At 40.1% G+C, this 25,100-nt stretch overlaps 1 protein-coding gene across 4 annotated transcripts in view; it reads right to left on the bottom strand.

The window, feature by feature from the left end:
• Nucleotides 1-25,100, bottom strand: part of PCSK5 (proprotein convertase subtilisin/kexin type 5) — a 519,623-nt gene that overhangs the window by 458,288 nt on the left and 36,235 nt on the right. For all 4 annotated transcript variants that reach the window (XM_024996182.2, XM_024996184.2, XM_024996185.2 and 1 more), the window contains exon 2: nt 15,995-16,099. In XM_024996182.2, coding sequence (XP_024851950.1) covers nt 15,995-16,099 — 105 coding nt within the window. The remainder of the gene's footprint in view (nt 1-15,994; nt 16,100-25,100) is intronic.

The raw sequence follows: 25,100 nt of genomic DNA, 5'->3' as shown, positions 1-25,100 counted from the left end.
GGAAAACCAACTATAAAGAATTAAAATATATACATAACACAGTGAAGATTTTAAAGGATTTAATAAAAACATATCCAAGCTTAAAAAGCTGTTAGGTACCACTTTCCCCATGACTATTCTTTCTAGTCATGTAACATATCAGATTCAAAACTTGTAAATTATGCCACAAATGCAGAGAGCTGTGCTTGTCACTTTACAGTTTGCTCAACTATAAATTTGAATTAGACACATAAGGCTAAACATGGGCTCTACTTGCACTTCTGATAAGAGAAAATTGACTCTTAAAGAATGGCTTCCTAATTTCCCTACCACTGTTATTAACTCATATGCAGGATGTTAGAACTGATGCAAAAGGGAGAAACACTCTAAATTTTATTCCCAGTGAGATAATCGCAATGCCCCCCAAAGGTGGAGCTGGCGAGTCAAGGAAATGGAAAAGTCCAGCTCTCTGTACTAATGATTCATCTTTTTATCTTCCTTTAGAGCCACACAGGAGCCTTTGCCCTCTCAGGGGTAATTTAGCAGTCTCAGGTTCTGTTCCAGGCTGGACTTCCAACCTGTTCCTGCTGCTACTGCTGCTGCTGCTGCTAAGTCGCTTCAGTCGTGTCCGACTCTGTGTGATCCCATAGACGGCAGCCCACCAGGCTCCGCCATCCCTGGGATTCTCCAGGCAAGAACACTGGAGTGGGTTGCCATTTCCTTCTCCAATGCATGAAAGTAAAAAGTGAAAGTGAAGTCGCTCAGTTGTGTCTGACTCTTAGTGACCCCATGGACTGCAGCCCACAAGGCTCCTCCGTCCATGGGATTTTCCAGGCAAGAGCACTGGAGTGGGGTGCCACTGCCTTCTCTGAACCCGTTCCTATCAGTTAATAACAACTACTGGTTAGAACTCATGTCTAAGGAGTTGGAACTTTCTCTTGTGAAGGGGCACTGTTACAATGACACTGCTTTAAAATCTACAAAACCTACAAATCTGCACAGCTGATCAGAAGGCTAATAAATAGATGCTTTCATTTCAAATGCCCTTGTTGTGGCTGCTTTCAGGTTAGCTGTAGTGACCCCCCGCCACACACACACAGAGTCAGGTATACAGAGCTCAGCCACAGAGAAAATTGGCTTTGTCTCTTGGAATCAAGAAGAACAGTTTGTAAAATGTTTTACTAGGGGCTGAAAGAGATTTTCTACCAAACAACAAAGAAGCAATTATCATGGGTGGGGACAGGGGAACTTTAATGGCATTACTATAAGCTAGGGAATCAATCTAAATGTCCCAACATATATAAATGGTAAATAAATAATGGTTACTCTAAGCAGGTTCTTATATAATGATAACGAACACTTCATGACATAGGAAACATGGGAAATCTCCTGACTTACTGTGGTCATGGTAGAAGGTGATTTTGATCCATTTTTACCCTTAGCTGTGCCTTACGGTAGTTACATGTACTAATGTCTCAGTATCAGTATGCTTTTTCATAACTATAGTCTCAAAACAATTTGCCTATAAATTAGCATTGTCAGACATACAAAACAATAACAGAGAACACTCAGTTAACTTTCCATTTCAGATGAAAACATATTAATAGAAGTATGGCCCATACAATATTTGGGACATGCTGGTATTAAGAATATATTCTGTTACTTGGAAGCCTAAATATAAATAAAAACTTGAAAGTGTTCATGAAAAGCTTTTAAAACTTTATTAAGGGGGACTTCCCTGGTGGTCCAGTGGTGAAGGCATTGTGCTTCCAATGTAGGGGGGCACAGGTGTGAGCCCTGGTCAGGTAACAAGGGTCCCACATGGAACTAGGACCCGACATGCCACATAGTGTGGCCAAAAAAACCAAAACCAAAACCCAAGAAGTATTAATTGATGTTTTCAAAAGTCTCAGTTTTCCAGTGTTGTTGGAATTGTATTTGAGGATAGGAACTAATGCTAAGAACTGGGTTTTCTGGCTTCCAGCCTGGACTTTAGGTTTACTAGGTGGTAAGCTCCATGGGTAAGCTCCACAGGGAAAAAGCTCTGGTGTCTAGCCCAGTATTTTGCACAAGATAAGCTCTCAAAATTATACCTGGAGAAAGTAAATGAAAGAATGGCTGAACCCCAGACAGTCCTCGCATGCTATCTCATTTCTGGGAGAATTCAGTTTTCCCTGTATTGGGACCCCATTTTTTCCTCCAAGTCTCCATGGAGTCTCCATCTTTCTTATATTGTCTTGTGAATAGATGGATCTGAAAAGGGGCTTCCTGCTGGTCCAAAGAGTAAGTCTGCAAAGCTTGTCCATATCTTCAGGGACATTACTGGAACATTCTTTCTAGAGCAAAGGCTGACAGCCTGATCTGGGGCCAAGTAAATTTGCACTAAGACACAGTCCTGCCCTTCATCTGCTCACTCTGCTCGCCCTTTGCCCTTTTTATTTCTGGGGTGTGGCATCACTGCCTAGGCTTGAAAATTCGAACCTGAAAACACTTGTTTAGCTTTGTCAACAAATTAAAGAAGAATCTATATCCCACCAACAGTTTCCATGAATTGTGCCCACCCTTATTCAATCTGATTTTATTTTGGGCCTCTTCTATTTCTACTTCCTACCTATCATTCTCACTATCCTCCCAATATATTTCTAATTTCCAAGGCAAGCTTTTAAAAATTTGTTCCCTTGTTGTTGTCTGTTCAGAAGGTATTATTTCTCCAAAAACCACATAAAATATTAAATTCCTAGAAGAACTTGTGTTAACTATGTCTTGCTATACAAAACTGACTTTTGGAATTCATGATCATCAGTAATAATAACTACCATTCTTTTTATCATACTTTTGTATCAGTGAGAGACAGGTACTGTGAAAACAAAGAAGCAATGTTACCTGTTCCTCATTTATCATACGCATTGCTGAATAGGTAAGGTCTGCATCTGTCTCAAGACTAACCAGATTATTCTCAAGTCTAATTGCAAAATTCACTCTTTCGGGTAGAACAGGGTCCAGGGGGAGAGCTGAATGTGCTAAGAAATATTCTAAGTACTGGGAGAAAGAGAAGGAGGAAGTGCGGAAAGACATTAGAACAGGAAGATGAAAAGGGAACATGTGATGGGCAATGTCGACCAACAGCAAAATCACAAGTGACATTGGTTCAAGATGGTAATTAATGGCTCGGAATTAAAGTCAGAAAATAGATCACCTGCTCCATGATTTTACAAATGAAATAAGCCCAGTGAGGAGTGACCTGCTAATAGCAAGTTGAGCTAGGAGAATTGCTAAGACCAGAATCCAAATATCTCAACTCTATTCAACACTTCTTTCATTTTATGAAACAGTCTCTCCAACTGGCTGCCCCCAAATGAGATAGGACTGTGTATGTCACCATAAAATGATGATTTCTAAGCAAACTGAGAGACAGTTATAGCCCCTATGTTTATTATTTCCTCCATCATTTATTTTCCTATAAAAGTTAATTTGTAAATATCATTTATTCATTCATTTATTCTCCTATTGATGGTCCTTATGCGCCAGATGCAAAGAAATAGAGGAAAACGACAGAATGGGAAAGACTAGGGATCTCTTCAAGAAAATCAGAGATACCAAAGGAACATTTCATGCAAAGATGGGCTCGATAAAGGACAGAAATGGTATGGACCTAACAGAAGCAGAAGATATTAAGAAGAGGTGGAAAGAATACACAGAAGAACTGTACAAAAAAGATCTTCACGACCCAGATAATCACAATGGTGTGATCACTCACCTAGAGCCAGACATCCTGGAATGTGAAGTCAAGTGGGCCTTAGAAAGCATCACTATGAACAAAGCTAGTGGAGGTGATGGAATTCCAGCTGAGCTATTCCAAATCCTGAAAGATGATGCTGTGAAAGTGCTGCACTCCATATGCCAGCAAATTTGGAAAACTCAGCAGTGGCCACAGGACTGGAAAAGGTCAGTTTTCATTCCAATCCCAAAGAAAGGCAATGCCAAAGAATGCTCAAACTACCGCACAACTGCACTCATCTCACACGCTAGTAAAGTAATGCTCAAAATTCTCCAAGCCAGGCTTCAGCAATATGTGAACCATGAACTTCCTCATGTTCAAGCTGGTTTTAGAAAAGGCAGAGGAACCAGAGATCAAATTGCCAACATCCGCTGGATCACAGAAAAAGCAAGAGAGTTCCAGAAAAACATCCATTTCCGCTTTATTGACTATGCCAAAGCCTTTGACTGTGTGGATCACAATAAACTGTGGAAAATTCTGAAAGAGATGGGAATACAAGACCACCTGATCTGCCTCTTGAGAAATTTGTATGCAGCTTAGGAAGCAACAGTTAGAACTGGACATGGAACAACAGACTGGTTCCAAATAGGAAAAGGAGTACGTCAAGGCTGTATATTGTCACCCTGCTTATTTAACTTATATGCAGAGTACATCATGAGAAACGCTGGACTGGAAGAAACACAAACTGGAATCAAGATTGCCGGGAGAAATATCAGTAACCTCAGATATGCAGATGACACCACCCTTATGGCAGAAAGTGAAGAGGAACTCAAAAGCCTCTTGATGAAAGTGAAAGTGGAGAGTGAAAAAGTTGGCTTAAAGCTCAACATTCAGAAAACAAAGATCATGGCATCTGGTCCCACCACTTCATGGGAAACAGATGGAGAAACAGTGGAAACAGTGTCAGACTTTATTTTTGGGGGCTCGAAAATCACTGCAGATGGTGACTGCAGCCATAAAATTAAAAGACACTTACTCCTTGGAAGGAAAGTTATGACCAACCTAGACAGCATATTCAGAGGCAGAGACATTACTTTGCCAACAAAGGTCCGTCTGGTCAAAGCTATGGTTTTTGCAGTGGTCATGTATGGATGTGAGAGTTGGACTGTGAAGAAGGTTGAGCACCGAAGAATTGATGCTTTTGAACTGTGGTGTTGGAGAAGACTCTTGAGAGTCCCTTGGACTGCAAGGAGATCCAACCAGTCCATTCTGAAGGCGATCAGCCCTGGGTGTTCTTTGGATGGAATGATGCTAAAGCTGAAGCTCCAGTACTTTGGCCATCTCATGCGAAGAGTTGACTCATTGGAAAAGACTCTGATGCTGGGAGGGATTGGGAGCAGGAGGAGAAGGGGACAACAGAGGATGAGATGGCTGGATGGCATCATTGATGCCATCGATGGATGTGAGTTTGAGTGAACTCCGGGAGTTGGTATGGACAGGGAGGCCTGGCGTGCTGCGATTCATGGGGTCGCAAAGAGTCAGACACGACTGAGTGACTGATCTGATCTGATCTGATCTGATGTGCCAGATATTACTCCAGGTCAAGGGTATACTACAGTTAATTAGATGGTGCTCCTACTCTTACTGAGTCTTATCCTGGAAGGGAAAACCCATAATAATCAAATAAAGAAACAATGTGATTTCAAATTCAGATAGGTATCAAAGAGGAAATTAATATGTAAAGCTAGACAGGAGCTGGGCAGATGAGCTTAAGGATGTATATTAGCAAGGATGACTCCTGAAGGACCTTCAAAGTAGGTGACATTTGCTTTGATATGTGAATGGTGAGAAGAAACCTTTGTGCAAAGACCAAAGGAAATTTGTTCCAGCCAAAGGGAAAGAGTTTGGTGTTTATAGAAAGAGGTCAATGTGACTGCAAGTGATAAACAAGAAAGAGGCATTTCAAAGCCTAGCTCATGGAGGTAGGAAGAGGCCAGATCATGATGGCCCTGAAAGATCATTAAGAAAAAGGATTTTACTCCAAAGTCCATGGAAAGTCTTTACAAGACTTGATCTCTGTACAGTTTAAGAAGTTTACTCTCTGTGGAGAATGACTGCAGAAGAACAAGAGTGGAAGTGGAAGCAATTGCTGTGGTCCAAGTCAAAGACAAGGGTGGGTTAACCAGGCTGGTGGCAGTGCAGGAGAGGAAAGCCCAGATTCACAGCTTCAAGATAAATTTTAGTGGTGGAGCCAGCAGGATCTCTTACTGGTTCCAAGAGGGGAAACGAGGAAAAGGGAGAGAATCAAGAATAGATTGCTCTATTTTTGGCTAGGATATCTAGATAAATTACAGTGCCATTTACTTGAAAGGAAAAGTGCCATGGTGATGGATGGAAATTTAAAGTATTGTATATGTCATATAATTGTTTTGATGATTACTAGATATCTAATTGGAGATGTCAGGGAGGTGAGAGAAGGAGATACAAATTAGAAGCAAGGACACCAGCATAAAGCTGAGCCCTGAGCTCTCTAAAATTTATAGGTGAGGTGGTGGAGAACCACCCAGAAAGAGTTGTTTTTCAAGAAGGAACAAATGATCAATCCCCATATCAAGTGAAAGAAACAGGCAGATGAGAAAAGAAATTAACTCACCAGATATGAAATATCAAAACATTGTTGATATCAACAAAGACAGGGTCAGTAGAAACAGTTTTTTAAAAGTCATACAGTGTGGAAAGGTAATTATCAAGAGTTATTTTTATGTGTTTGTATTTCCTTCCAAACCTATACTGCATATAACTGCACACACATATACACAGGTCTTTTTGTTTGTTTGTTTTTAAACATAAAACATAAACAGGATAGGCCCTTCTATACCATTTCGTTTTTTTTTTTACTTTACATATTATTTTCAAGATTTTTCCTTACCAGTATGTATAGATTTATAACACCATTTTAATGGAGAACTTACTATTTTATTATAAGAATTTAACCTATGCTTTTGATCTTTTCTTATATATACAAATCGTTATACTGTACTATACATCAATATTTCCCTGAGTACATGCATGAACAATGATGAGTCTTCAAATGAAGGGAGAATCAATGGTCAGAGGAAACTAAGTGCTCACTCCCCAGAGATCAGAGCAAGAATAAGGATCCAAAGGTTCTTTATGCTGTACCATATTGTCTCTTTTTTATGTCATAGAATTGATTGACATTTGGTAGAATTGAGCACAGAAACAAAATTCACAAGGGCTTTTTAACAAATCATGCCTTTTCAATGGTGATGTTTAGTTGGATCTCTTATTTACTCTCACATTCATTAAAATAAAGACATAAATCAGTATGTTTCTCTTCAAAGTCAGACAAATAAAACAGCTTTGAGTTTTGTTGTTGTTGCTGGCTTTTGTTGTTTTTTTGCTGTTTTTGCTTATTGCTTACTTATTATATCCTAACTTGCCCAAGAGTTCAACAGAATCTGTGGCTCTAAAGTTCCCTTCTTAAGACATGTTACAGACCAAATGTTTGTGTTTCTGCAAAATTCATATGTTGAAACCTAATACTCAATGTGATGGCATCTAGAGGTCTGGCCTTTGGAAGGTAATTAGGTCATGAGGGTGGAGCTCCTATAAATGGGATTAGTGCTGTTATAAAAGAGATCCCAGAGTGTTCCCCTGCCTCTTCTGCCAGGTGATATTACAGTAAGAGGATGACTGTCTATGAACCAGGAAGTGGGCTCTCGCCAGACACGAAATCTGCCAGCACCTTGATCTTGAACTTGATCAAGTTCATCACCTTGAACTTCCCAGCCTCTAAGACAAGAAGAAATAAATTTCTGTTGTTTACAAGCTACCTTGTCTATGATATCTTGTCCTAAGCAACCTGAACTAAGACCAGACCTATCTAGAAATTCAGAATGTTGTTTTCATTCCATTTTCATTTCATCACCCCCTGTTGTAAAAGCTGATACCTTAGAAATACTACATAAACTAAGAAAGTAATAAAGATTTTACATCTGACATTTCCTTCAAGTGACTGAAGTGGCAAAAATCCATAATCTACCCTGCTGCTGCTAAATCACTTCAGTCGTGTCCGACTCTGTGCGACCCCATAGATGGCAGCCCACCAGGCTCCCCCGACCCTGGGATTCTCCAGGCAAGAACACTGGAGTGGGTTGCCATTTCCTTCTCCAATGCGTGAAAGTGAAAAGTGAAAGTGAAGTCGCTCAGTCGTGTCCGACTCTTCAAGACCCCATGGACTGCAGCCTACCAGGCTCCTCTGTCCATGGGATTTTCCAGGCAAGAGTACTGGAGTGGGGTGCCATTGGTTTCTCCATAATCTACCCTATGCCTGTCCTATCTAATTCCTCTTCCTCTTTTTACATGGTCATTACTTTATTTCTTGTTTGTTCTTTTCTTCAACTTATCCTGTTTCCTCCAGGCTTCATTTCCTGTTGAGACTGTTGTCAGTGGAAAACTGGTCAAAAACATAAGAACTGGAATGAACATTCCCCACACCACCACCACTGTGTCCTCACCTGCAGCAGCCCCTTCCTCAAAACCCAAGAGCCCTGAGCTTATTATTTATCCTTAAAAATCTTGATATTTTGGTTTAGAGACTAAGACATAGAGAAAAATCATGCTTGATCCACCCAGAGGAGCGTGACTGACACAATGAAACCAGCGTTCAGGTCAGGATAAGACCGAGGCCAAATTATGAAGGTGGCTGCCTTCCCACCTTGCCCATCTCAGGGATGACAACCTGGGGTGCCCTTCGGATGCTTTTTTGTTGGCCCCATGCATATGTTTAAACTTTTAAATCATTGGCCAACATTTCAAATTGAGAAATGTCCTATGAAAGTCCAGACTTGCCGGTTCTGAAGTGGCAAGCCCAGGCCAGCTCGCCAACACGATGCTGCTGGGCAGTGGCTACTCCCGCACACATGGCAGGGGCTCTCCCCTCTGTCCTACCCACTGATTTTCCATCTGGCCCATCATACTTTTTTCTTATCTCCAATCCACTGTGGGCATATGAGTTTATAACTTTCGAAATGAAATGCTGCCAAGTGCTCTCTAATAAAGATTTGGCAACTTTTCCAAAGTAGCTTAAAAAACTACTTTTTGAATTCACTCCTGTCTATAAGGGATTTGGGTCATGACCCAAACTTTCCCATCAGAGAACCTAGCAGTGTACAATCTGACTCTCTGGTTTCTGATCATTCTGACATCTAGGAGATGTGAAAACAAGACAGAAAAGAAGGGAAGGTGGAGGACTTAGTGGCATCTGTACCCACACACTCCTCTGTCTCTGCTATACTCCCAGCCATCCTGCCATTATACCTGCATCACAGGTAGCAAACTTACAGCTGAAAGGCTTCTCCCAGGAGTCTACACAGTCTAATAGGATTTGCAAAGGCACAGAAATGCTATCAAAAGTTGAAGCCAGGACTTTGCTATAGCAGTCACATTTCATAACTGGTGAAAGGTGGTTAAAGGAGGTCATCCAGAACAAGAGAGCCCCCCAACACGCCTGTTGAGCACTACATCCACATCCTCTCTGCTTATCATCAGACCCAAGTCTACCCTTCTTCCAGAAGAACACAAGGCATTCTCAAGATATCTGGTAACTACTTTCATTCACTGGTGAGATCCTGTGAGGCAAGCGTGCAGTCATCAGGGTTATGACACATGCTGAGAACACACAGCCTCAGGTTCCTGCCCCAGAGGAGACAGCCCCTCTCGTCCAAATGAACATACCCAGAATCTGCCCACACAGTCACTGAGCACAAGCCCAGGAATGTTGTTATAAAACTGCACTTCACAGAACAAAGTGAAATCATGAAGTTAGCATCAATTTCAGACCAGAGAGCAGAAAACTAACCTACCAGAGAAAGCAGTCCAGGGGAGCCCCAATTGCAATGAGGGCACGTGAGGTGAGAGGAAGTGGGGCAGCAGCCAGAACAGGAAGCACTTGTACTCAGGGTAGAAGGAATGTGGAAGAGGCAAAGCTGCGGTTCATGCCTGGGAATAGGGCAAGATGCAGTGCAGACACTCCTGAGCATCTATTTCTAACTGAATAAGGTTTCTTTACTTTCAAAGGTCCCCTGGGCAGATCAGGTGTGTGCCAACAACTTATAAATGGTTTGCTTCAGAGTTAAGAAAAAGAGTAAACTAATGCACTGGTTGTCTCCATAGATCAGTGATATATCAATCTACAGTGAAGATAAACTGATTCTGAAATTATAAAGTGAATCCATGGGAAATGGGGTTTGCCTGATAAATAGGTGTATACAACTTTTCAGGAACATGACCACTATGTACAACAAAGTACTCCTGTACTCTCACTTTACTCCATCACATGGCCTTTTTAAAAATTAGTTTTTATTGGAATATAGCACATACACATGCACAATTGCTTTACAATGTTGTATTCATTTCTGCTATACAGCAAAGTGCATCAGCTACATGTATACATGTACAAAAGTGCTAAGTCACTCAACTGCATCCAACTCTGCAACCCCATGGACTGTAGACCACCAGGCTCCACAATCCATGGATTCTCCAGGCAAGGATGCTGGAGGGGGTTGCCATGCCCTCGTCTAGGGGATCTTCCCAATCCAGGGATCAAACCTGCATCTCTTATGTCTTCTGCATTGGCAAATGGGTTCTTTACCTCTAGTGCCACAAGGCCATGTGTACATACATCCCCTCTTTTCTGGATTTCCTTCCCATTTAGGTCACCAGAGAGCACTGCGTACAGCTCCCTGAGCTATACAGTAGGTTCTCATTAGCTATCTAGTTTATACATGGTATCAATAGTGTGTGTGTGTATACACACACACATATATATACACAAACACACACACAATGGAATATTACTCAGCCATAAGAAGGAATAAAATTGGATCATTTGCAAAGATGTGGATGGACCTAGAAACTGTCATACAGAGTGAAATAAGTCAGAAAGAGCAAAACAAATATCATATATTAATACATATATGTGGAATCTAGAAAAATGGTATAGATGATCTTGTCTGCAAAACAGAAATAGAGACACAGACCCAGAGAACAAGCATATAGACACTAAGAGGGGAAGAGGGTAGTGAGATGAACTGGGACATCACATGGTCTTCACCCTTGAGGCAAAAAGAAAAATTCCTATCATCTGAAAATCAAATCCTGGATATAACGGGTGCCAACCGGGATTAGCAAGGAATTTGAACTTACCTTTCTTCCTTCACAGGTTTGATTTCATCTGATCTTGCCAAGTATCTCTAATTACTTCATTCTCCCTTCTGGTCTTTTTCCTACACTCCTTTAGCTCATTGTACAAAGTTTGAATGCCCTGCTCTAAAATTCCCTTCAGAGGAAATGGCTTATGTGTAAATGTAACAAATGAGCAATTTCTCTGTAAACTAAAGCTTTGAACTTAATTCTGGGCCACACCGACAGAGGACCAATTGCAGTTCTATATGACTAAGTGATGCACTCCAAATATATAAAGAGCTGTTATGTATAAATCTAGGTAAAAGTAGATCCTACAGGTAGAAGTTACAGGCAAGCAGATTTTAGCTCAACACATTAAATCTCTTCAATTTTAGAAATGTTTGCCTTGTCCATTACTCAGCTTTCTGTCATTGGGCATGTTTAACAGATCTGAAAATGATCCTCATAGGAATATGATGGAGGGTATGCCAGCTATTGAATAAGAAAGAGAGAAGTCTTACTCTAAGGAGCCTATGCTGCTGCTGCTGCTACTAAGTCGCTTCAGTCGTATCCAACTCTGTGCGACCCCATAGACGGCAGCCCACCAGGCTGCCCCGTCCCTGGGTCTCCAGGCAAGAACACTGGAGTGGGTTGCCATTTCCTTCTCCAATGCATGAAAGTGAAAAGTGAAAGTGAAGTCGCTCAGTCATGTCTGACTCTTTGTGACCCCATGGACTACAGCCTACCAGGCTCCTCCATCCACGGGATTTTCCAGACAAGAGTACTGGAGTGGGCTGCCATTGCCTTCTCCAAGGAGCCTATGACTGCACAGTAAATAAAACAATGTGAATAGTTTTTCCGTATTTGAGATACACAGCTATACAACACCCATACAACACCATGGGTTGATAAGATGAACTTTAGGAAAAACTAAGACAGGATAAATTGCTCATCCCTGAGACCAGAGCAGAAGGTAATACTATCCTATTATTTATTTGGATTAAAAATTGATCTTTATATCTGAAGACAGAAAAGGGATTAGAAAAGATAAGAGATTGAAAGGCCAATATCTTCAAGATAAAATCTAATGGGCAAAGGCAGAAGTTGTGTTTGTATATTAACTATACATGGAGAGGTCATGGGGGCTCACTAACAGTTTATATTTTTTGTTTTTAAAAGCCTGCTCTAATGGGAAATGTAGGATTCTGACTTTCTGTTCTGGGGAAGGAGGAGAAGAATGAAAGAAAAGTATCTCCTCTGCCCCCGCCTGTATCTGCATGGGCAGCTAAAGAGCTGTAAAGAAATTTTATTCCCAAGAGCTCCTGTAGATAACACCCTCTTTGACCAAAATGCCAAAGGGCTGGCAAAGATTTCTAAGCAGATTAATGAGAGGCTTCTGGGAATGTTAACTCAAGACTGCTGTTTCTCAAATTTAACCTAGGTCTCTTGGAGAAAAGTTGATGAGTCAAGAACATTATGAGACTCACCCTTCCAACTGCTGTAACACTGTACCAACACTTTTCGGGGAACTGTGTTATTATTGTAGAGTGATGCTATCTTAGAAGTCTGTGGATCCCTGTCATTTGAAAGCTAATCATAACATACTGTTAACATATGGGAATCCAGTCTATTCTTGTTCTCTGCACTCATGTGTCCCAACTGACCACAGCATTTTCTTAGCACCAAGCGGGTTATTCTTACAACATTGCTACTTTTGCATATCCTTCTTTAGAACCCTCTAAGTAAAAACGAGAGCAGGGAGAAGAAGGAGCCATGCAATTTACTCCAGCAAGTAAAAGCTAGGATCTGTTGAGTGTATGTATTCCTTGCAATTCACCCATGTGTGTTTTCCTATTCTGGAGACGATGATGAACAAAAATAACTTCATGCATCACCAATGTTTTCCACCAAGCCATTTCACATGGTCCATCCCCTAATCATAAAAGTGCTTCCAACTCTGGCACACAAAGCACCCACCACACACACACCCAAGATTAAAGAAAAGGAGATCTGCCTAGAAAGCAAGTCACACTGACACTTTATACTCCCCATGAGGTCTGCTGGGAGTGAAAAAATATAAAGTCAGCCAATAGAAATTTACATAGTCTCCAAGTCTTTCCCCACAAAACAGTTATTAATTAGGTGGGAGGAAAACTTTATTTTTAAAATAAAAAAAAAAAAACTGGCAGACACCACCTTCATCAAGTAACCGAAGTTAAAATCAAGGAAAATGAAACACATCAATGTCATGTACCTCTGATCTGATACACTGGGAAGAACACAGCACTTCTCGGGTTCTTACCAAGCCTGAATCTAATCTCAAACAACCAGACAAGCCCAACTTGAGAGATTTGCCAAAATAATTGGTCAGTACTCTGCAAAAGTTCTAGATCGTGAAAGAAAAGAGAGGGGAAGACAAGGGAAAGGAAGGAAAAAGAAGACAAAAAGAAGATGAAGATGAAGATGACAGTGTTTACACCGAGGGGGCTTGGGGAACATGACAACGGATGTGCTCCTGGCTCAGAAAAGGGAGAACTGGCAAGATATGAATAAAATCTGTAAATTAGATAGTAATACTGAATTGATGTTAATATCCAGATTTTACCAAAATGTGAGCCAATGTATATCTGGTTATGTGTCAAAAATGTCCATGGTTTTAGTAAATACACAGTGAAGTATTTAAAGGGGCATTGTGTCTGCAATTTGCACCCATATTTTCAAAAAGAAACTTATATACATACCTGGGACTGCGTGTGTATAGAGAGGAGAGAGAGAAAACGATCAAGTAAGCATGATAAAATGTAAAGAATGTTAACATTTGGGGAATCTGGAAAGCAAACATAGGAATTCTTCATAATGCTTTTGCAACTTCTCTGTAATAAAGTTTTGTTTTTTTTTTTTTTTTAATTAAAAAGGAAACAGCCTCAGCAGGCCTGAGCTTTTTGAGGAGGAAACTGAGAAGGAGGAAGAATATAGTAGACCCCATCTCCTTTGCTCCTCCATCCCCAACACTGAGAAGCACTGTAACATCTTGTAATTAAAAAAAGCTATATCTGAAAGCTACTGTGGGAGGCTGCCGCAAGCTCGCTAAGGGGACCACCCTAGCCACAAATCCTCAAAGCCTAACACAGGGGCTGGCATATCCCAGAGGCTCAAGAAATGACCAGTTGAAGGAATGATCGGACTTTAAGAAATATCTGAAAAAAAACTGTGGGCAATTGCCCATTTGGGGCCCTCCATTTGCAAAGTTGGTAGAGCAGTGGCATGTCTTGTATAAACAGCTGGGTGGGAAAGAGGGGCAGGCGCGTCAGAATGAGGAGGAAGGTACAGTCCTACCCTGGGCTGTTCCTTGCGCTGAGGAGGAGGAGGAGGAGGAACTGAGTGTGTACCCGGAGGCTGGCATGAACCAGCCCTGCTTCTCTGAGCTGGGTGGGGAAGGATGAACACATCGAGCACTGTGTGTTCAGCATCCGAGGTCTCGGTTGGGTCCTGGCACGCGCAATCTGATACATTGAGATAGGAAGGGGAGACAGCATCCCCAAGAAAACATTAAGGATTGAAACAGCTCTATGTTTTCTTCTGTTCTAACCTCCCAAACCAATTAGTACTCGGATTTTCAAATTCACATTGGCTATGCACATGAGGTCTGAAATTAAAATCATTTAAATTACTGAAGTTCAAGAAAGCTTTGGAAAAGTTAACAGATGAAAAACGTGACTCCACTTCAAAAACTTTGCTAATTCAAGAACGTCCTAACAGATTGCTTTTCCAGTAACATTTAATTCTGAATAGAGATGAAGGGGAAATATATATATTTATATAATCCACAGGCTGCCAGAGTATTAAGTATCAGGGGATGTTCCTCTAACCCATGGAAAATTGGGCCCTATGACAAAAGTGTTTTTTCTAACCACCAAGATATAATTTTACAATCATGAACACTGTGTGATAATATTCCAGAAAAAAATTAAACAAGGCAAACTGTGGCACATAACCGAGGGCAGGACTCCAAACTGCAAACCTGATTTGCATATTAATTCAAATAGGGACCTTGTTGCTTTAATAAGGAATATAATTTTCGAGGAATCTCGAGGTGAAATTGTTATGCTCACTGGTAGGGACTTGCTGACCAATTTATTTGAAAATGAGCTCATACGGTAAACCCTAATCATAACGAGGAAAAATCAACGCTTCCTAACGAGTAAACAGCAAACATGAGCCCACAGGTGACCAGGTTGGTACCCCTGTCCTCTCTTCCTCCTTACTTACCATATCTGAGAGGCCAAGTGGTTCTCTGTCAGAGACAATCCCTTCCTCCAACTTAATAAGGACAGACAGTTAACTCATCCCCAGAGCTTTAGTTGCCAGTTAACTAGCCTCTTTGTCCCTAATACAACCCCACCACTTACTATCTCTCATGTCAAAGCTGAACTGCCACCAACATGGACTGGGAGAATCTAGACATAGACACAGATGTCCTCCTAGCTTCTCCTAGGATTATGCTTTCTGTACAGCCCAAAAGGATTGGGGTCAAGAGAACGTGTAAGAAAGGTCTCTGATGAGCCCCCAAGAGAAGTAGCCAGCTTCTATCCATTCTGTGCTCAGAATTCCTCCTGTCTCAGACATGGTCTAGGCCATGGTCTGGTCTTTGGGCTCCCAATGGACTGGCTGTATTAATGCCAACTGAAACTACAAGGATCACGGTGACCTGAAGCTTCTGGAAAAGACCCCTCTATGGAGCTCAGATAGAACTTCAGATTTATATGCAAATACACAGAAGGTATGGTCTCCTTAACACTTCACTATTTCTGAATACATCCTTATCTGCCCTCACATATATACCCTTTTCATTTCTCTATGACAACTCCTACTTCTGATAGCCCTGGGCTGTTCTACAACTAGGATGATACAGGCACTTCAATAAGAAATCAAACCATCGCCTATTTTTGGTCTGAAAAGGAAACAATGATACTGGATAGTACGATCGCTCTTGAAATTTAAGCCTTCGTACCAGCTCCTAGTGTGAGATTACCAATGAAAAATGCAGAAGATCTATCTCTTGGTCCCCACCCAGCTGGTTCTTCTTACCTTTGGTTCCATTGAAATGAAACTGTGGGTTCCTCTGCTTGAGAGAACTGACCTTTTAATCGTCCTGCTGTGATAGAAGTGGTAGTAATCCTTCAGGGCCCCGATCTGCAAAGGTAGGAGGGAAGGAACAAAAGAGACTTAATGTATGAAAAATCTTCGTTTTCCTTGTTTTTCATTAAAATAAGAACACTAAACCCCAAAAAACACACAAAAAACCCATAAATTATGCAGTTGCTGGCCACGCTTAAATGTTACTTGAACCTTGGTGATCACTTTTCAAAAGAAAGACATGTGATATGAAATGAGTGTCCTTGAGGCAGTGACTGCAGAACTAAAGATTATAATGGGGCAGCCTAGGCTCTCCCTATCTCCTTTTTAATGTTTAATTTATATGCAGCATTTTAAGTAATTCTATATCAATCTATATCCAAATGTGGGAAAGAAAAAAAAAATCGAATAGCTATCTGGTTATAAAAACACATTGCATTTTGTTTGCTCTGATAAATGTACAATGAAAGACCTTGTTAGATTACTTATATCATTAATTTGAAACAAGTCCTAAGCAGTTTATCATTTGCAAAGAAAACACTACTTAGTTTGTTTCCTGACTTCAGTAGACAGTATAAATACATAGCCTTTATTCATGTGTTGCAAAACTAAAAGCAGAATTTCTAAAACAAAAGATTGTATGTCTTATCAGCTAAGCTTCCTGTGTGAAAATAGCTTAATTGCCCTTATCTTAACCATTTCTTTAACAGATTAGTCTTCTCATTTATGCACCCCTTTCTTTAGTTAAAAACAATTAGGTTTAGGATAGCTGTAAAAATAAATCCCTGTACATTCTAAAAAAAAAAAACACAATCCCAAACAAGCATATTCTTTCAGTAGATCATGAAATATGGATCACATAATGGACATTCAATCATGCAACGAGCTAATGCAGGAGAGCTTGGTTCTAGATTTGGCTTACAGTCACCAAAAATGTCTTCTTGAATAAATTGCATATACTTACTATGCCTCGGTTTCATTGTCTATAAAATTGGACTTCAGGCTAGTTCATGTCTAAGATCACTACAGCTCTCAGATTCCATTCTTTAACACTTATATTTCCTTGCTTTTGGGCAAATATATTAAGGGTCTATTTCTCCACTGCTAGAACAGCACTGCTCTACTGTAAAAGAATGACTATGATCAGGATATTTTCCAATTAGGACAATTCCAAAGTTAGGCCTTCTTAATTTAAAAAAACAGAAGTCATTGGCTCAGCTTACTTTTTTCAGATAAAGGGTTTATTTTTATTCCCATCTTTTCATCACATTCTCAAACATCGTCCCACCCTTCCAATAGGGATGATTTACCAAATTTCTGTGCCATTTAAGAGTCATCTCCTCACTGAGACTTCATGCTTTAATGAATGTTTTTTATCTTCATTAAATATGAATGTCTGCAGTCTCCCACTTCTGATTCAAGTGGAAACTGCCCAGATATACACAGAAGAGATCCTGGACTCTGCAAACAAGTGGGAAATGAGGAAATCTAGCTAAAACTTATCATCTCAGTGATCCTGAACTCTGAAGTAATAGAAAACAATAAGGAAGAGGGCACAGCTGCCAGTCCCAGTCTGTAAGGGTGTTTTAAGAAGGATTTACAGGCCAATTTTAAAATTCCAAAGGACTAAGGGTAGAATTCAGGAGGGGCTGCTTAATCCTTTATCAGAAAATCTTAAAATCCCAAGAAGCTTAGAGCTTTCATCTCATGGAGCTTCTGTCAAGAATGCTCCTTGGGTAAATACAGTAGTTTTTGTGAAAAGGAACAGAGAATCTCTGAGGAAGAATTTATTACTAACATGAAAAATATTAGTGTGTTTAAGATCATGTCCACTCAACTATTACAGAAATTCTCCTACTATAGGAAACGACTGAATTCAACTCAACTATTAAACCATGGATGAAATACACCCTGAAAATATATTCAGATCCTTTGCGGCTTCAGTGGTACAGGCCAGAATCCTGACCTAATGCAGTGTGTACATGGAGCTGGAAAGTGGAACCCTTATCTTGACTTAACTTCACTGAAATCTGGGATACATCACTTAACCTCTTTGGGCCTTAGTTTCCTCAACTGTGAAATAAGGACACAGGAAGTGTAGTGCACAGAAATTGGGCATCAGAGTGAAAAGGGGGATGACAGTGTTTATGAGTTCACATGGCTATAAAGATCGAATATAACAGCAGGTGCATTGCCTTGTCGGGTCACTGCCTGTCACACAGTAAGTGGCAGAAGGTTATGAGTTTCCTTTCTAAATTTATATTTAAATCCTACCTTCTCTCACCTCTTATCTTCGAATTAATCCCTCACCTCTGTCTCTTGGTCAGGATTCCTCTTGATCTACTCTGGTATCACCTCCCTTACTTCACTGGCAAAAATCAAAAGGGTTGATGATACACTGTTGACAAGATGTAGGCACAAATGCAGTTTCTACAGGGTCGGTAAAGCTCTGGTACAAGTGTTTGGAGAGTAATTTGGTCATATCAGTAAAATTATACACAGTACTTAACCTTTGACTTAGCCTTTCTACGTCTTAAAATTAATTCTACAGATATAATACTCACTTATGAACAAGAATGGGTGTTCGACAGAGCAAATTTTGTAAAAGCAAAAGAAGCCAAACAACTGGCTGCCATCAATGGGTGATTAGTTCTACATGAACTGAAATGGATTGATCTTCAAGGGAGGAGATAAATAAATAAATATAAGTGCAGAGAGGCATATATTATGACCCAATTTTTTCAGGAGAAAAAGGAAGAATGTAGAGGGCATGTGTGTTCATATGCATGGGGTATTTCAAGAAGGAAACTTGACAAACTGAAGAAGAAGGATTTTCTTTTCATTATTTATGTGGATGCATTATTTTTTTAAACTTAACACAAACACATATCTGAAACAGTACACAACCAAATCCCATCTACTTTTCCAGGGGAAAATATGCTCATCCAATCCCATAGAACTGATACAGGGGGCCACATCTATTGGGGCCATTAAGTCTTTTTAGCAGTAATCTTTATTTAATATCCATCTTTAAGGGATTCCATTTCCTCCATAGCAGGGGTCCCCAACCTTTGGGATCTAATGCCTGATGATCTGAGGGGGAGCTGATGTAATAATAGAAACAAAGTGCAGGGTAAATACAATGCTCTTGAATCATCCTGAAACCATCACCACCCCCTAGTCCATGGAAAAATTGTCTTCCACCAAACAGGCCCTGTTGCCATCAAGGTTGGGGACCACTGCTCTATAGGTTGCAGAATGGTGTTCACTGATTGGCTGATGCTTCAATTACTGAACACCTGTCATGTCATGTTATTTAACTTCATCTCCCCAAGAGCTTTTGAAGACAAATATCATTATTTCCAATTTGATAAAGGAGAGTGTTGAGGCTCTAGTAGTGTCCAAATGCACACAGCTGGTATTGTGAGGTGATAAAATGTATACCTTTATTGACTGTCTCACGTCGGGGTGAATTTAGTTAAGTTTCATGGATGGGTTCACAAGAAGCATTCCAACATCCTTCTAGTGAGTCTTCCTATACTGCAGAGCTAAATTCTATGCAACCAGAGTTCTGAATGTGATTAAGGTTCTACCAAAAAAAAAGGCAGACTATAGCATTGTGAGGCATGCTCTTGGAGACATTTATGTTTCTTAACGATAGTGGTGGTAGAGGTCTTAGTACCTGCTTGCTAGCTTTCTGGACATTGATTTGCACATTCTGTTTTGTCAGTCAGTGGGAAAGAGATTTGAGAAGAACTACAGGGGTATCATGAGCTTCCCTGGTGGCTCAGATGGTAAAGCGTCTGCCTGCAATGTGGGAGACCCGGGTTCAATCCCTGGGTCAGGAAGATCCCCTGGAGAAGGTAATGGCAACCCACTCCAGTACTCGTGCCTGGAAAATCCCATGGACAGAGAAGCCTGGTAGGCTACAGTCCATGGGGTCACAAAGAGTTGGACACGACTGAGCGACTTCACTTCACTTCCCAGGGGTATCATAGGGTAGCTTCCTCCCTCCTCAGCTGCCTCACTGAAGCAGAAGCAGCTGTTCTGTGGGGGCCCATTCTGTAGTGGCTTTGGGGCCCTTTTCTGAAACTTGGCCTTCCTGATGAATTCTCCAAGCTATTTAATAGTCAATAGTGAATGTCTTCCAAAACAGACCAAGCACTGGATTCAGCAGTTGGCTCCACTGAACATTCCAAATTGGATAGACGACAACTTCTGAAAAAGTAATTTTACACATATACAATCTCACGTGACTTAGAGACCCTCCAAGTTATGTACCTCTGAAGTTATGGGCTACAGGCAAAACCAAGCTCCAGGCTACAGATGAGCCACAGTGTCTGCTCTGATATCCTGTCTGTTAAAGATCTACCCTGGTTTCTAGGCTTCTCACAGCTGCTCGCACCAAACTCCTCTCTCCAGTCTTTCTATACAGTGGCTAGAGTTAGGTATAAAATGTACATTTGGATGTCATACGTCATACCCCTGCTCCAAATCACTGAATGGCTTCCCTTTGCTCTTAAAATAAATAGTAAGATTTGATATTATTTAATAATACAGTTTTTAAAGTAAATAATATCATATCAACATTTATGTTGTACCAGGAAGCAGTCTACGTGCTTTACCTAAACTCATGGAGTAAAGAGCACGATCCACCTTCGACCTGCAGGGCCTATGGGATCGGGTGCTGCCTCCCTCTTGCCTCACGTCAAGTCACATTTGCGGGCAATTCCTTCAGTTCCTGGACCATATGGTGCCGATATACACCCTCTCCCTGTTGCACCCTTCCCTACCAGCAGCCCCCACCTTGCTTTCTCTTCCTTACCCTTCAGGTCTCACCACAAGAAGGAAGCCTGCAAACTCCCAGACCTGGTCAGCTTTCTTAATTACATCATCTTACAGAGTCCTAAGATTATATACCTTTAGTCATAGCTGGATTAGTGCAATTATTCTTTGAATAGCTGTGTCCCCACCTGCATGCCTGTAAGTTCCTATGAGGTAGAGGTGCCTCTGTTTGTTCCCAGTTCCTGGTACATGGCTCACCACACAGTGTGTTCTCAGGAGGGAAAAGACTCTTGAATGAACAATGTGAAAATCAGAATACTTATATTGCTAAAGCTACAGATGTTAGAGCTATATCTGATTCAAAATCTTCAGGATGAGAATCACAGAGCTATTAAATTAAGGCCCCCAAAAAAGAAAAAAAAAGGGGGGGGGGTTATTTCTACCCTAACTAAAGTCCCAAGTCTGCTGGGATTATGGTTCTGAAGGTGGTAGGTGAGACATCTCTACATTTTTTGGCAAGCCAAGAGCTAAGGAACAGTGTGCATTAGTTCAATTATTCTACCTCATCCAAACAAAGTAATCTGTATTAAATTTTTTCATATCTTTCTTATATGTTTAAGATAAATATAAAAATAATATCTATATATAAAAACATCTAAAAGCATCATTATGCCTCTCATCTAATAATATGTCTCTTATTGGCAAGAGTTGTGTCTTTTATATTCTTTCAACAGCCCTGTGCATGTGGAGGGCATTTAATAAACACTAAGAAGAAAAATGTCATAACATGTTGGAAGTGATTCAAAAGAAAGACAGTGTATGAAAACACAGCAGTAATATTATCTATAAGGAGGAATTTCATTTAGATCCTCTGGGGTAATGTTAAAGAAAACATGACTGTGTTTATATGTTATGCAATAGCAACAAGGGCTAAAACAAGGAACAATACATAACTAACACTGGGACATCTTATAAATAAATCAAGAACTAAAGGAGTAGATGAAGTATATGATCAATAGCAGATCAAAGCGCACACTTTTCCTTAATACCACGTAAAGGAACGAGAATAATTCCTTCCCATTTGATCTTCTGAAACTCCCCTTTTATATAGCTACTCTCTTCCTTGCCTAGCAACACAACTTGTACACACAACACTAAGTCGATGAAATTCATCTCTCATTCTCAATTCTGTCAAGCATTTGTGCTTTTTCTTCCTTAGTCGCAGCCCTTCATCCTTGCACTCAGAATTTTCCTATCACTACTTTTACTCAAACTAGATTATGTTCTTAGGAAAGGCTTTTTATAAATTCTTTTTACTAAGGTGTAAATGACTAGTAAGACACTGTCCTGGTTCTTCCATGGACAAGTGAATTTGATCAGAAAATTAAAACATAAGCCAAATAACTGAGTTCATAGTGCTTGCAATTTAAAAAAAATCACTTTTTTATCATTAAAAAAAATGATAAAAAAGAATCATCAGAGGGTTTTTTCCCCCTCTTGTTCTGTCAGTAGGAGATAACTTTTCCAGTGTTCCTAAACTCCTATGTCACAGGTGAGCTGTTAACTTCTGAGCAGAGAGCTGGAAGCCAGAAGACCTATATTATGCACTGGCTTTACCCCTGATGAGGAGCTTGTGGCCTGTCAGAATTCATTCACTACTAACAGACTTACCTGTGCTGGCAGCTAAAACCCTCACCAGCCTAATGACTTATACTCATTACACACATAGAGTTTGCAAATTTCTTCTAGACAGTTCTATAGGGTGCCCAATCATGCCGTTTGCTCAGTACAGACATGTTTCTAGGGACACAGGACTCTTCAGTGCTTAAATTGGATCAGTCCCCGGCAAACTGGGAGAGTCGGTCACCTTGGTTATGAAGTGCCGAGATCACGGGCCCCTCAATGAACTGGCAGCTCTTTAAGGCTGCTTGTCTGCCTTATTTTCCTTCCCATCCTCTCCAACTTACATATACCCCCAAATTCTGTACTCTTTTTTGATAAGTATTTTTTTTTTTTTTTACCACTAGTCAACAACTAGATTTTTTTTTTAATGAGCAAAAGTTTGAACAGACATTTCACAAAAGATATACAAATGGCCACTAAGCATGTGAAAAGATGCTCAAATGAAAATTAAAATAATAGCAGCACTATACACATACCAAAATGGCTGAAATTTAAAAGGCAGACAATATCAATTTTTTTTTTTAGACAATATCAATTTTTAATGAGATTGCAAAGCATCAGAATTCTTATACATTGCTAGTGGGAGGAGAAAATGATTCAACATCTTTGGAAAATCATGTGGTAATTTCTTAGGAAACATATATCATCCTATTGATCCAGCTATTTCATTTACAGTATTTACGCAAAAGAAATGAAGACCTATTTTCAGACAAAAAAATGTTTTTTTTTTTGTTTGTTTATAGTACACACAGATGTTTATAGCAGCTTTCTTAATAACAGCCCCAAACTGGAAACAATGCAAATATCCATCAACAGGTGAATGGATAAATAAACTATGGTATATCTATAGAATGGAATGCCCAGCAATAAGAAGGAACAAACCTCTGATGATGTATGCAGCAACATGGATGAAGGTCAAAACAGCATGCTGACACCAAGAGTACATACTGTATGATTCTACTGATAAGAAATTCTAGGACAGTTACTCTATCACAACAACAAACAGATCAGTGATAACCTTGGGGAAAGCCTAGAGAAACTTCGGAGTCTGGGGAATTTCTGTATCACGACTGTGGTGGTAATTCCATCAGTGATAAGTGCTCCTGCATGCTGGAACTAGCTCAATGAAGGTTTGCAAAATCCAAATGCATCTTTTTCCAACACATTCTTCAGGGACATCACATCAGGATAACCTGACATCAACAATGGCAGAAGTTTTTAGCACATCAGGAAAAATTGGTAAAGGTTACAATTAAGGTTTCTTTTTTTCTCTGAAAGTCACTTGTTTAGTGTTTATCAGCACACCTCGGGGTATGTATGTTTGTCAAAGCTCATCTAATCTTAGTTAAAAATGTATGCCTTGGGGAATATTTAAATTATACCTCAATAATGGTGAATTCAAAAGTTGTAGCTCTTCTAATGACTTCTGGTTCTCTTTCCCATCTGTAGAATGATTCAGAGACTGGGAAATGTGAGAACCCAGTGACATGGGGCTCTTCAGTCCAGATTTTCTCCCATCCTCTCAGGTGAGGTGGGGAGAAACCAAGTCAGTAAGATTATTCTTCTTGCAGGTCAACATCTTTCTAATACCCACAATTAACGTTTGAAACTCCTGCTTGCTAAATTCCATTCAGACAGAAAGCTCCAGAAGCAGTGCCAGGGTACACTGATTTCCCTTCATTAAAATGTTGACTGTGGTGACTCCTTTGTACTTCCCTGAAAGTATTCAAACCATTGTTATTATTTGCCTTCTGTGCTCCAGACTTTGTAACATTCAAAGGAGACTCAAAGAGAGGGTGGCCATGATCGCTTTCTCCAAAGTCACCAAGAACTCTCCAAATTTAGAGCCTTTACACCTGCTTTTCCTCTGCCAAAAAATGCTCTTCTAGAAATCTCTATGACTCACATCTTCTCTTCTTTCAAATGTTTGCTAAAATGCCCCCTTCACAGGGAGGATTTCTGAGACCACTCCACTTGAAATTATCATCTCCCTCTTCAGCATACTCCATTGCCCCTTCCCTGATTTAATTTTCCCCTTCACACTTATCACCTCTTAACATTACATATTCTCTGTATTTGTCCCATTTATTGTTGGTCTTCCTCTACCAGAATGTTAGCTTCAGAGAATGTGAATTTTTGTTTTATTCACTGCTGGATCAGCCCTAGCTCTTATTAGCAGTGTCAGGTATCCCAATAAATAATTGAATGAATGAATGGCCCATGCTTTTGAGGTAATCAAAGCAACAGTGAGCATGTCTCTAAACTTTACGGAAGGCTTCCTGGAAATCTCTTTATAATCCTTTCTGTGATATAACATTAACACATAACATAACACAGACTTTACTCTTATTAAATGTTGAATGAATGAATGACATTATCATATGCAAACATGTTCAAAAGTTAATAATTTATTATGAACAACCGCATGATCACCAAAATCTGCCTTTATATTTCCCTCTCTTATTTTATCATAATCAGTGACCTCTTAGAATTACTGAACCAAAGTGGTATGTATAACAAGGCTGTTGAATTCATTAAATGTTAAATTAGAAGGCAAGTAACTTCAGAAATCTGATGAACTGCTAATATT

The sequence above is a fragment of the Bos taurus genome, chromosome 8 (assembly GCF_002263795.3).
Source record: "Bos taurus isolate L1 Dominette 01449 registration number 42190680 breed Hereford chromosome 8, ARS-UCD2.0, whole genome shotgun sequence".
In the NCBI taxonomy this organism is placed as follows: domain Eukaryota; kingdom Metazoa; phylum Chordata; class Mammalia; order Artiodactyla; family Bovidae; genus Bos; species Bos taurus.
The sequence above is the reverse complement of the archived record's forward strand: the minus strand, read 5'-3'. Positions and strand labels throughout refer to the sequence as shown.